This window comes from Cololabis saira, chromosome 10, assembly GCF_033807715.1.
Source record: "Cololabis saira isolate AMF1-May2022 chromosome 10, fColSai1.1, whole genome shotgun sequence".
NCBI lineage: Eukaryota > Metazoa > Chordata > Actinopteri > Beloniformes > Belonidae > Cololabis > Cololabis saira.
In genome coordinates, this window is record NC_084596.1 from 12121637 (window position 1) to 12136121 (window position 14485).

Sequence of the window (14485 nt, forward strand, 5' to 3'; positions counted from 1 at the left end):
CAGGTTGCAGGATGAAAATCTGACGACCCCCACCCAGTTGCACTGCGCACTATCAGGCTGTTTGTCTAACTTTATTACCAACATGGTTTTCACACATATTTGATGACGTAAACACTCTCAATCTGATTCAACTGAAACAAATGAAAGAACCGGTGTAGTTAAGGCTGTTCACTATTCATCTTTGAATTAATGAGGATAAACAGAGGACTGTGCATTAGCTACTTTACCTCTGCAGGCATATGTTTTAACATGTAACCTGTTGGCTTCCTATAAAAATGACAAGATATTACAATATTTTAACAGAACAACATGACAGGAATGTTATTTCTCAAAAGAAAAGTCGGGAGGAATCAAATTAGCTTTAATTAAAAACTTGTAAATTAGTTCAGTCTTTTATTTTTATAAAAAAATGTGTATGTAAGTAACAAGTTTGCAAAATTTAGAAGGCTGGTAAACTGTTATACGTCTATAGTGTGTAGCCATTCAAGTTAAAAGTCCATCACTGCCTTTTCTCCCTTACATTGTCTGTAATGAAGGGATTAGCAAAAACTCTCAATACAAGCCATTATCTTTCAGACAATAGATTTTTTGAAAGAAAGTTTTGTTGAGGCTTCATTAGCAATGGCCTCCCTCTGTGGTCTGAAAGCAGGACACATTTGGAGCAATTACTTGACCAGAAAACAACTGTCAGTCATTCTTAAAGGGGAAGGATTCCAATTAATAAACCTCTTAAACCTTTTGGTTTTACTACCATTCCCCCCGCCAGCTCCTGTGTCTCATGTGGTTAAGGAGAGTTTTATCTGGAGAGAAAGACATTACATGTTGTTGCTGTAGAGATCTCCGGCCACAGGTCTTTTGCTCAATTGTTTGCAGGGGATTTCAAAGACTTAACTGAGAGTAACAAGTGCCTACAGTACACATTGTTAGTGTCATTTGTCTACTTATGGACTACAGAGATGTCATGTGCGGAGCGTAGCCTGTGTCAGGAAAACTAAAGAGGGTAAGACTATTTTATGTACTTTTTTATTCTTATGTCACCAGTTATAGCTAGTATCAGTAATGCTTGCTGGCATTTAGCTAAATAATTCAAAAAATATTTTTCTTGTATTTTATGTTTTAAGTTCTCTCTTTAAAGTTTGTTATGGTGATTGGTCTTAAGCCAGATTTTGAAACTATGAAGTAAATATATTTTTAAAAAATCTAATAAGTGAAAAGTGAAAAAAAGTAAGGGGGGGAAAATCTAAGAAGTGTCAGTATAACTTTTATATTATTACTGTTTTCTTTAATAAATGAGGATAAGGAAAAGGGAAAAAAAACTGAAAATAAAAAAACTATTAAATGCATCATATCAGGTTCATTATTGAATGATACACTGATAAATTATGATGAAGTAACTGGTTATTGTTTCAAACTAAGATTTCAAAACCTTCTTCCAACAAGGCAATGAAAGAAAAAAATACTTGCGTTAGGAGGCAGGTATCATTATATATCAAATGAATTATAGTTGTTCTAAGGAATAAATGATTGTGTATATCTCACCGACATTTTTTCATTTCTCCCATCATTTTAATTTATAAAACAGTCATTAAAGATTATCAGCAAAACAAGAAATTTTTTCAAGTGAATTTAAGTACACAGCTTTACTGTATTATATTTCTCTTTTCTTTCAATCCTTTGCAGACAAAGATGTGAGTTAGTTCTACTTTTGTGGAAACGATACATTCAACCTCACTGAAGTGATCGTTGGAAGACACAAACCTCACACATCTCATACATTTGCTCCATTGCTCGTGACGAGAACAACAGCTCCATATAGAGATCGCCTTGTCTGAGTTGACAGCCTTTCACTTTTTTTTTATTTCTTTTTTTTTTTTTTTTTCCTGATAAGAAACAGAGAAAGCGTGTCCAAAGGCGCGGATGCATTTGTCAATGGATACCCTTGGAATAGTGGACGATAGTGGACATGGAATAGTTGACAACTATGACTTGGCAAAAGGTGCCGGGTCGAGCAGTGGAGGCAGGGTCCACAGTATTGATGTCATATTGGGATTCGCTAAAGACCAGGAGCCTTTACTCCATTCAGTAGGAGCTGATGACAGCCCAAAAGCCAATGGAGCAAACCTGCAGGACCCTGAAAAGCAGGTCCCGTCAGACCCCTATGGGAACCTCCCAGAACTAGGTGACAGCTCCCAGCATTCCTCCTACCATGGTGAGTCCTTTCAGATAAGCAACTATTGTGAGGTACAAAGCCTCTGTTTTAAACTTTCACGCAGCTCTGTAGCAGTGTCCTCGAACAGAGAAGACTCCAAGTTTCAAGAGTTGATGGTCAGGAATGAGTTAAATGTAAAGAATATCATTGTTATTGGCAGTGAAGCAGTTAATAGAAAAAAAAAAAAAGATGTGGCCGTTATATCCCCAAATGCAGTAAGCGGTGAGGAGCGAGGATGCTCTTATATTTCAGTATGCCTGCATTTTATGGAAGAAAGACAAGAAATGTAAATGTAAATGTAAATGTACTTTATTTATATAGCACCTTACATCAACCTGAAGGTGAACCAAAGTGCTTTACATAACATACAACAAAATAAAACAAGAATAAAACATATGAACATATAAAAAACATCAAGTATAAAAAAGTGTCGCCACACTACTGGGTATTAAAAGCCACCCTGAATAAATAAGTTTTAATTTTAGATTTAAAAAGGCCTAGGTCAGAGATGGTGCAAATGATGGAAATGTCCCTGATAATTCTAATAAAAGTGGAATCTTCTTTACAGAGTCCAACAACTACAATAAATTAACTAAAAAAAAGAAAAAATGCTCAGAAGTGATGACAATTTTATGATTTTTATTTTACATTAATGGTACGCTCCATTTGTTTTTTGTTAAAAAAAAAAAAAACTTGACAAAACTACACAGAATCTGTGAATTATTGTCCAAAAAAGGTCTATGAAGTTTAAACGGCACATGCAGCGCCCAAGAAACATGTCTTTTACATGGTTTTGCATACATTTCAATATATAAAGGCTTTTTTTCTTTTTGTCATAATATATAAAAAAGAGATACTTTTCATTCACATGTCCTAGTGCGATGGGTTGTGCTGGGGATGTGCATGGACGTTTTCTGGCACACCAGAAAGGAGCCAGGGTTAATGCAATTAGTTACATCTGTGCTGTTTTGGTCATGTTGATAATGAGAAAGATGTGTTCAGAAAGGACCTTTTTGCCCCTTTGGTAACTATGTAATGTTGAGCGAATGTCTCATAATTTCTAAGAGATAAGAACAAGCCAAGGTGATATGCTTTATATAGAACCAACAAGTGTCTGATTGGGGGAAAAATGAGGTTAATGAGCCACTTAAAATGACCTGCTGTTGGCCCTTAGTACTAATAAAACCCAAAAGAAGGTGCTTGATGCAAAGATGGCTCTAGTTTTCTTTACAGCTACATGTAGGATAACATTTCTATCATAATGATACTTGTGAGGGACATGACCCTTCAGATCTTAGAGTTAACTATGATGGCTCGCCCTCTCTACACAGAGTTTGTTTCCCCCTTGTTCTGTTTCTGTAGTCCCTTCCACTCAACAGGAGGGACTGTTTGACCAGTGTGCTGCCTCTTTCTGTTTGTGAATGGCTTCAAGCTGGAATTTTTGTTGCATTTCTTTTCTGCCTTGGCAGCTAAGTAACAGGGGCAAAACGAACTGACGATGAGCACTGTGTGCACAGGTGAGCCAGCATGGCAGTACACAAGAAAAGGTTTCATGTGTGTTTTTTCTTTTCTTTTTCCTGCTCTAAAACAAAGATGAAAAAAAAAATACAAAAAGGAAGATAGGTTTCAGATCTACAGCATCTGGGAAAACAATGCGGCTCTGAAGCACGTTTTTTCAGTGTGTCACAAGTGAAAGTAATAAGAGTAAAAATGGTTGCTTTTGTAATAGAGCACCATAAATCTGTGATTCTGTGTTAGGTTTGTTCTCCAGAAGCTTCTCAGTCCAATCGTAATTGAACACCTCAAGGCACTGGGGAGTTGTTTTGAAGGTTGTCTGGGTGGAGATTCTAATAATCCACATGGATCTTGCTGCCTTTTAACCCAGGCTGTGGAGAAAACAAACCTGGATTTGCAGTGGCCATTGCAAACAAATTTGCTCAAGGGAATTATGATTATGGGATCGAACAGCACAAAGTTTCAAAAACCTTTGAATATTCACTCTATCTGTCGTTTATTCTTTTTCTGGTATTCTAACTTTCATTAAATTAATTAATTGAGCTATTAATTGATTTTTTTTTGTTCTATCGATCTTAATGTGTTGGTAAATATGTGTGTATAAAATGTGCTTTACATTTTTGTATAGCCTGGATTTGCCTTTTCTCACTTTCAAAATGTTCGCTAAGAATTAAGCAGCCTTGAGTACCACCAAGACTGTGACATCATTTTTTTGAGGGGGGTATCCCAATTGGGGGACCCTACAGCAGAGAAGAAGATGGGTATTGAAAATAGGCTGGAGCTTCAAGGGTAAAAGAAGACTTGTTCTTGTTGTGTGGGCATCCAATCAGAACAAACTTTTAACAGATGTAACATGCATTTGTTTGGTTGAATAAAATGAAAAATGAAAAAAATAAAATAAATACCTCAGTTTTTCTGTTTGTCCACTTTGGTTCAGACACAGAAAAACCAATATTAATATAAAACCAAGATATTGATATAGTCAAACAATGCTGCCATGACTCAGCTGGTCCTGCAATGCTGGTTAGCTGTGTGTATTCATACACTTGTGTGGCGCTGAACTGCCTCTGTTAGGGCTGTGTGATGGTTTAAAAAGGGCATTTAGCAACCTCTGTGTGAAAAAATGTGCAACTATTTCTGAAGATGCAACAAAAAAAATATTTTTCAAGTTTCAACTTTCAAGTTTCACACATGTATCCAATGATCCACCTAAGAATATATGCGTGAGAGACTCTAGTCTCACACACATCTCTGAGGTGGGTCATTACACACCCACTCTAATGGGTTGATTCAACACCTGACCTTCTGTTTCCAGGCTGGCGAGAATGGCAACTAGCCACAAACTCAGATGGCAATTGACTGATATCCAGGGAGAAAAATGATATAATGATCCATCATTTCAGCCGGGATCTTTTGGTATCAACCAACAATCCGTTGCAGATTGGTTGGCGTTGTTAGGAAGGTTCTCGGTTGGGTCTTTCTGGTCTTCTTCCAGTGCTTGCGATGCTGCGTCCAGAAGGGCATCTGACATAAAAACCTATACCAAAGGAGTATAACAACGGCAATGCTCCATTGTGGTGAAACGTGAGCCAAACACCGGTCTTCAGCTCGCATTGTCTGAAACGAGCATGATTAATGAGCTGTGGTGCATCACTCACATGCTTCACATGTACCTTGACCATTTCTTGGAAAACACAATCCGTGCCACAACTGTTTACTTGGCTCGATAGATTAGAGAACGCAGGGACTTGCAGGTTTAACTGACAGCATCTGTTACTATGGGATTACAGCACAGAAAGAATTCAGTGAAAGAGGTAATGTCATTTGAGCTTTCCAGATTGCTGAGGTTTAACTTAAAGAAAAACAAAACAAAAGGGAATAAAGGGCTTACTTGTCATTAAGCTGTTCTACCATGTCATATCATTTACTGTCAAAATTCATATAACTGTCTCAGGAAGAAAAAAAATCAAATAAAGAATCAACCTTTCAGGCATAAAAACACAAGATGTTTTGAATATGAGAAAAGCTTTACCTGTATTTTTTTTCCATGATTTTTTTATTCGAAGTCCAAAAGAGTCTTCCAGATAGTAATGTCCAAAGACTTATTTGTAGAAATTTACAGTTTTGACTTGCACATAACATTAAAAAAAAAAAAAAAAAGTTTCTGATTACTACAATAATAAAGCCGGTCATGTTATAACATAATAAAAAACAGGGGATGATGATTATTTTGGTAACTTATACTGAGACACTTGACAGTTTTAAAAAATGTAATTCACCTATTTGTTCTTTCTTTCATCCTAGAATCTAACCTTTTCTCCAGTGACAAGTGTGACGGTGAAATGAGCAACCTGCACGAGGACGTGGATATTGCTGAAGGGTCTCCAAAGGCTGGTAAAGACGAAGAGCACACTAAAAAGAAACACAGAAGAAATCGCACCACCTTCACCACCTATCAGCTTCATGAGCTGGAGAGAGCCTTCGAGAAGTCTCACTACCCAGACGTCTACAGCCGCGAGGAGCTGGCAACAAAGGTCAACTTACCTGAGGTTCGAGTGCAGGTAAGGATGTGAACGAATAACATGTGAAACATCAACAGGATTTGAAGCAATCTGTGTAAACGTAAACTCTACAGCTATGACTTCCCTTAAACAGAAACATCTTCTCCAAGGCATTTTTTATTCTTGTTTATCAACCTTTAACCTGGTTTGTAGAACTTTTTTGACAACTCTAGATTCTCATTTCCCACAGTTGGGCGATGTTTGTAGGTTATGTTGCATATGCTGAAACTTGGAAATCCACCCGACACGTTTAAATTGTATTGTAGGCCTTTTCAATTCTTCGGCATGGCTCCGGTCTTTTACAACCCTTCTTTTTTATATGCCCATGTCACGACCATTTCAATGTTGAAAGCTCCACATCTAAATCATCTTCAACTATTTATGACATCTAACCTCCTATTACCCTCAAATACTCTCTGATAAATTGTAAAATGCATCAAAAGTTGAAAGCTGCCTATTTCTTGAGATAAAAAAGCCATTTCAAACACTAATATTTCTACCTCTGTGCCAAGTGTGGGCTACACTTATCTTCTGTTTTTGTAGCCAGACAGCTCTGCTTTGAATTTTTCCGTTCAAAGAATATTCCTCCAAGAGCCCAAGCTTTTGATTGTAAATTCAATTGCAGACTATGTTTTTCTTTGCATTTCATTTACTACAAAAAAGAAAGCACAAGTTACCTGTGATGTTATTTTGAACTTCTTTGAGATTCCGTTTAATGAAATGTCTACTGTTTGACTGTTTTGGGGGAAGGCTAATGACTATATCTTGTTTATTTTGCCTGTGTAATCTCATTTTGTGCCATTGCTCTCTGTCCAGGTGTGGTTCCAGAATCGAAGAGCAAAGTGGAGACGTCAAGAAAAGATGGACACTAGCACCATGAAGCTCCATGACTCCCCAATGCTGTCCTTCAACCGTCCCCCAATGCCCCCTAACGTGGGCCCCGTGGGAAACCCTATGCCCCTAGATCCCTGGCTGACCTCGCCCATATCCAGTGCCACGCCCATGCATACCATCCCCGGGTTCATGGGCTCGCCGCAGGCCCTGCAGCCCACTTACTCAAGCCACAGCTTCCTCAACACCCCGCCTGGTATGGTCCAAGGTATGCAGGCCATGGGCCCGCCGCCCTACCAGTGCCCGCCCAGCTTCGGTGATAAATACCCAATGGAAGATGATCGGAGTTCCAGCATCGCAGCACTCAGGATGAAGGCCAAAGAGCACATTCAGTCAATGGATAAAACCTGGCAGCATATGTGATGTCATTTAATATGGATGGAGTTTTGATCTGCTCCTGTGAATGTTTACAAACTGCTTTACACTGTTTGAGTCATGTACCAATGAGGGTGATGCAGGACACCAAAGAAGCTTGAAAGTAAGACTTTTTTTCCTTTTACAGTGTGCACCGATGTGCAAATCTGCACAAGGTCAGCTTGTGATTTTCAGAATCCACGTCAAAATGTGTAAACATTTTTTTTTTTGATAAACCATTTCTGCCCCAAGCGAGTTTATAATATATTTAGAGCTCCTTTATGGGTACACTTTGATCTTGGTTGAGACTTTCAAATCAGACACTTTTTTGTTTTGCAATGTTGTTTTATTTTTCTGTTTTGTAATAATTTTGTATATCTGATGAATTTTAGACCATTTATAGAACTTGATACAAAGTATAGAAAGTTTATGCAGAGACATCTTACACGGGTAACTATGTTTTTTTGTTGTTGTTGTTTTTATAATCTAGTAATATCATGATGACCAATGTCAACACATTTATACAAGAGTGATATCTTAAAAGAAAGGTGTTCTAACTTTTTTTTTTTTTACTGAGGTGATAAGACACTAAAAAAGTACCACTGTCTGAGCGTAACATTTCCCCAGCTTCCTTGAAGTTATGATAGACTTTTGAACATCATTGGCCAACATACTGCACTTTGAAAGTGTTAGTATCTATTTGTAAAGGTCTCCACTGTTTTATTGTAGCTGTTGGTTTTATTCTGTGACCAGGATAGGTTTTGTCTTTATCTTTTTATTCAATGAAAATACTGTTCAGCATTTTTTTTAAGTATAAGATTTTGATGTGCTATAGCAAATATGCATTTTTACCCACTGTATATATACAGTGGGTAAAAATGTATATTTTAAACCAATTTTCCACTCAAATCTAAGTTTGATATTGGTTTAAAGGGAACATAAGTGTTTGTATTTAAATAATTAAAATGGCCTTTTGAAGAGCATTGAGTTCTGATGGGGGGAGGTTATCGGAAGTCACAGAGCGTAATCTGATTTGGAGGCTAATTTAGACAGACAAGCATACCTCTTAACACCTAATTACTGCTTTTAAAGCGATTAACCCTGGATTCTCAGCCATAGACAGCATGCCCTCAGATACTCTTGAAAACCCTCTTCAAGCACTGGCAAAGTTCTGTCCCCCAAAGGCATGCCCATTAATTCTCTTCTCAGATAAAATACTTATCAGCAACAGATTCTGTTCATTACAAAATATTCCCTTAAGTAAAATGCTTTAAGAGATTCTGTATTTTCATCTTTTATTATGCATTCTTCTTCAAAACAGGAGTTGGTGTCTAAATTCTGATTGTTGCTTAATATAATGACCATTCATAACACAATTCACAATGCTGTGAACTGGAAGTAGCACAGCTTAACGTATCTGCTGGACCCATTGCAGAAGAAGATGGCATTGCAGTGATATTTCTCACAGACACAATGTTACTGTGTTTTTGTGTATGCATTAAATTAATACAGAAAGTTACCTAAGCATCTTACTCAAAAATGCAGTGTCAATAAGTGTGCTACACATGCATACAGGACTGTCTCAGAAAATTTGAATATTGTGATTTTCTGTAATGCAATTACAAAAACAAAAATGTCATACATTCTGGATTCATTACAAATCAACTGAAATATTGCAAGCCTTTTATTATTTTAATATTGCTGATCAGTTTACAGCTTAAGAAAACTCAAATATCCTATCTCAAAAAATTAGAATATTCAGGGAATCTTAATCTTAAACTGTAAGCCATAATCAGCAATATTAAAATAATAAAAGGCTTGCAATATTTCAGTTGATTTGTAATGAATCCAGAATGTATGACATTTTTGTTTTTTTAATTGCATTACAGAAAATAAAGAACTTTATCACAATATTCTAATTTTCTGAGACAGTCCTGTATATGAGAGTAACAGAGCATTACATGACTTCAGGTAACCTTGTCTGGCAACACATTTTCCCAATAAATTTTGTGATTGATTGTCAAAATTCCCTGCTTGTGATTAGTAATCATGTTGTGGCTATGTACCTCCCTCAATGAAAGGATCATCACAGCACATATATTTGGCAAGATGTTTTATGTGGGATGTGCTTTCTGATGGAACCCTGCAATCCCAGGGAGAAGAAGCAAAACTCATGAGCAAGAATCAAACCGGGAACTTTCTGACAGCAAGGCAACCACACCAACCCCCACGCTGGCTGTAACCCCCATTTGTGACTTCAGTGAACTAAATGGCCAAAGGAATTTAGGGAAAACTCCCTTTTGCTAGAAAGCACTCACAAATGTTGAAGGATGTTTTATTATTTTTATCACTTCTCATTATTACTATGTACTCATTTCTAGGCCAAAGTTTCTATAGTATGACTTTCATTTTTCATATGAAAAAACACGGAATAAATTTACAGAGCACTACTGTAAAGGCACTTTGATTATACACCTTGTTTTTTTTTCTTTTCATCTGTTAGTGAGCCACCAACATGACTTTGGTGTTGTTAATGAGCACTGGCGCACAATAGGCCCATGTAAGCTGTGACAGAGAGAGCTGGCCTGAAGGGGGCCTGTTGTGTTCGCCCAGACCCGTGGACCTTTGCCAGGCCGTTAGGCAGATGAAGCTCCACTCCATCAGGCCCAACCAGGGGTGTCAAGGGGCCCAGCTTGCTAGGCTGTTGAGGCCACAAGGGCGAAGTTGTAATTGCCCTTTGGTAGCCTAGGTAGCTTAAATGTCCCAATTTATTTTAGGAGGGAAGATTGTGTTCTGTTTTGCAGTAATGTGTTAGTCAGTACACAAACTAAACTCCTTATCTACTTTTTTTTGTGACAGTATAAACTTGTTTTTTTGTTAGTTCCATATGTCTGCCTTCACAAATTTCATAAAATGAATTTGCAGAATAATTAATCTTTTTTTTTCATTAAAAAAAACAACTTTTCATTTTAGGTTTTCTTGGTTCAGCATTAAATACGGAAAAGATGGTGTCAACAAATTCTCTAAGAGAAAAAAAACTAAACTAAATAATATTAAGAGTGGACTGCATATAATAATCCCGTATGAATGTGTTTGAAAAGGGAAAAAGGAAACTTGCCTCCACACATTCACTGTCTCGCTGAGAAATTATTGTTTAGATTTTGGGTAAATAATAAAAAAAATATTTAAATAAAAAAAACGACATAATATGTACACTCCTGTTAAATGATTTTTAAGCATTTAACTTTATAATAAAGATATTTGTCTCTCTTTGCACTGCTGGTTGTGGCTTTTTTTTAAAGTTTTGCAATGCAACTAAAGCTAAATAGTCTATGCCTAATAATAATAATAATAATATGCCTAATTGGCTTGACATGTAAAGCAATAAAAATGAAATTAAAAATGTTAAGATGTATTATATTTAAGCAAATCCAACTCTCAGCAACCATATGTCAGGCTTCATGTAGCTGCACCCAGAATATGCTCATGAAACACTCAGAACTAGCAATTACTTACACACATTAGGATGTTATCTTGCTTGACCAAGCATGACCTTCACTGAGGCCAAGGCTCTAGTTAACAGGCTGATGAGTGGGACGTGGTCCATGGTGGAAATAATAAGGCAAAATAGTGGAATTAATTGGGTTTGATTAAGAACACTTTTCAAAGGGACACCATTCTCCCCTCTTGACATAATTGCTGATCACTCAGAGGGTGAAGGGGATTTGATGGCTGGCGCCAGTTGCTCGTCTTCGTCCCAGGCTTCACTTTGAGAAAAAGGACATGTCACTCAAAGAACCCAACCTCCCTTGCTTTACACACATGAGCAAATGCTTAGGGTTTAAATTTGCATTCACTACAATGCCTACAACTCCTGTTGATCTTAAATTACTAACAAATGGCTAACACTGGCTTATTAAAGCCATATTTTCAAGAAAAATTGAAAGAAGTTGTGTCATATTTCCAATTTTCTGTCATTTCTTTTAAATCGGGATTTTGACTCTTTTGTCAAAATCTGAGTTCATGTTACGAGCATCCTTTCTTCATTTATTAGGGTAAATACAGTACCAGTAAATACTTATCATTGGTGTATAAGTCTAAAAACAAGAAAAATACTAATACTAATACTAAATAAACTTTCATTTCTCTTGAGGTGCTTTAACAAACGATTTAACAAAATAAGGGCATGTATCACACATCATGCATTCAATTGATAAAATAAAAGCAACGAGGCAAAGATTCACAACTGTGTTAAGTATCTTTTATTCTCTCCACAAGTCTCTCCCTTGTCTCCAGCCCTTGTATCTCAGGTGGGAGGAGCTATAATGTGAAGAGGGAATTAAGGGTTTACAAATGGGAAAATGGGAAGAGATGCGTCAATCTTCAAGGATAACAAGCAGTTAATGCGTTGATATGTATATATCAGAGCCTTTAATCTAACATGTAAGAATGAGGAAGAGTTAGATTATAATTACATTAATTTCAATCTTGAATCAGATTTTGGTAAAGTACAGATTGGTTTTCCTTTCCCTCTCTGCAAAAATAATTACCTGTATTTCAGTGCTGTTGTAGAAGTGGTGGTGGTGTAACTTGACTTGGATTTTAGTTGACTTGGACTTGCACTGTATCTCCTTTCATCTTTCCGTGAGCGCTTTGGGCCTTGGACAAAAAACAGTGATGAATAAGTGAGTTTATCTTCATTCAAGGACCTGATTTGTATTTTTCAGTCTGGTTTTATTTGCTCAAGACCCAAAGTACCATGGAAAAGTTCAAACAGGGAGGCTAAGTCAAGAAAGTAAATTATTTAAAAAAAATAAGGGGGGAAAAAGGCAACGTACATGGAAAATTGACTTACTTTTTGCAAATGCATGAATAAAAATAGTAAATAAATGATTTGGTAAATTCAATAACCTATTTCTCATTTTGAATATATGCATACTCAAATACATTTTTTAAAATAGCATTATTTAAGAAATAATTATTTGATTACTTTTCAATTTTCAGTCCTATTTCATAGCTAATCTATTTTTTTCATTTCACAATTAATTACTGATTATCAAAATGTCTTACGCTTATTCCAGACAGACCCCTCGTCCTCTGTACACTTTAAAATTGTTAAAATGTGGCCATTTAGGTAAAAATAAAAATAGATAATTTATTGTGGCTGTGGTAAATAATTTTGGGTTAAAAGGGGTGGAAATTGGTATCAGAAAATTCAATTCTCTGAAAAGAAAATGTAAGATATCGATTGGTTTTGATCGAAAGCAATCTAAAAGGCCAGTTTATTTATATAGCAAATTTCAGCAACACTGCAGTTCATAGTGCTTTACATAATAAATATATGAAAAGTGAATAGGGGGGAAAAGGTTACAGTGCAGGGGCATAATAAAGAAGAGTTAGACTTAAACTACAGTTACAATTGACCTACTAAAATTAACATAGTTTAAAAAGGCGAAGTATTGTTACTTATCTCTTTTGAAAATAGGTCTCTAGTCAAGGAAACATACTTAATCAGAGACAAAAAAAATACGAGTGTACGTGGGAAGAAAATGCCCACACTTACAAAACTAACATTCGTTCAAATATTTGTTTATGTGTCCACAACGTTAATATTATAGATCCATGGTCCACAACCCTCACTTTTACCTTTCCAATATGGCGGCGCTTGTGACGTATGTTCATCTGTGGGGCGAGCGGCATCTAGTGTTGAGATAATGTATATTTTTCTAAATTCTTAAATATTGAAAGTAACTGCACTTTTTTGCAATGTGGAACCAGAAACCATAACTCATTTATTCTACCACTGTGCTTGCTCTTTCAATTTGTGGTCTCAATTTGAACACTATGTAGTGTCTAAAATCAAGATAAACATCTCAATTGACTGTAGTGTGATATTTTATTTTGTCCATGAAGAAAATGACATCACTTTTATAAACCTGTTCATTGTGTATGGCAAATTTCACATAGATAAATGTAAATACTCCAAAATTCCACCCTTCTTTAAAGGTTTTTTACTTGAGTTTAAAGAGTACATTAAATCCCTTAATCTAATTGAAACCAAACAAAGTATAACATCCACTGATATATATGAGAAGTTTTTTTAAAGATGAAGTATTTACAGTTTACTTATTTATTTTTTCATTTACTTTTTTTTCTTTCTTTTTCATATTTTATTTATTCACTCGTTTTTTGTGTCATTCTCCCTACTTCTGTTAATTTCACTGGAATTTTATATTTATTTTTTGTTACATATATTGGAGCACTTGTCTGATGTTCTTTGTATATGACTTCTTCTCAATAAAAAAAAAAAATATATATATATATATATATATATATATATATATATATATATATATATATATATATATATATATATATATATATACATATATATATATATATACATATATATATATATATATGGATGGATATATATATATATATATATATATATATATATATATATATATATATATATATATATATATATATATATATATATATATCCATCCATTATCTATACCCGCTTTATCCTTTGCGGGGTCACGGGGGTCTGCTGGAGCCTATCCCAGCTATTTTCAGGCGAGAGGCAGGGGTTACACCCTGGACAGGTTACCAGTCCATCGCAGGGCCACATAAACAGACAACCAGACACACTCACACTCACACCTACGGGCAATTTAGAATCATCAATTAACCTAATATGCATGTTTTTGGACTGTGGGAGGAAACCGGAGTACCCGGAGGAAACCCACGCAAGCACGGTCGGGGAGAACATGCAAACTCGGTCACCCGCTCCACTCAGTGTCATCTGTATATAGATCTCCCTTGGAAAAGAGGTTTTTAAATCTCAATGTGAACTTCCTGGTTAAATAAAGGTTAAATAAAATAAAAATAAAAATTTCATTTTACATTGTCACCCTCTACTGGACGTTTGTTATAATGGCGCGGGTGT

The 14485-nt window shown here is 35.9% G+C and overlaps 1 protein-coding gene across 1 annotated transcript; it reads left to right on the top strand.

Moving 5' to 3' along the window:
- Positions 1 to 773: 773 nt before the first annotated feature.
- rx2 (retinal homeobox gene 2) lies at positions 774 to 9227 on the top strand. The gene is made up of 4 exons (XM_061731712.1): positions 774 to 1000; positions 1681 to 2209; positions 6029 to 6285; positions 7102 to 9227. Exons 2-4 carry the CDS (start codon positions 1918 to 1920, stop codon positions 7537 to 7539), a joined length of 987 nt encoding a protein of 328 aa, XP_061587696.1. The 5' UTR covers positions 774 to 1000; positions 1681 to 1917; the 3' UTR covers positions 7540 to 9227.
- The last annotated feature ends 5258 nt before the right edge of the window (positions 9228 to 14485 follow it).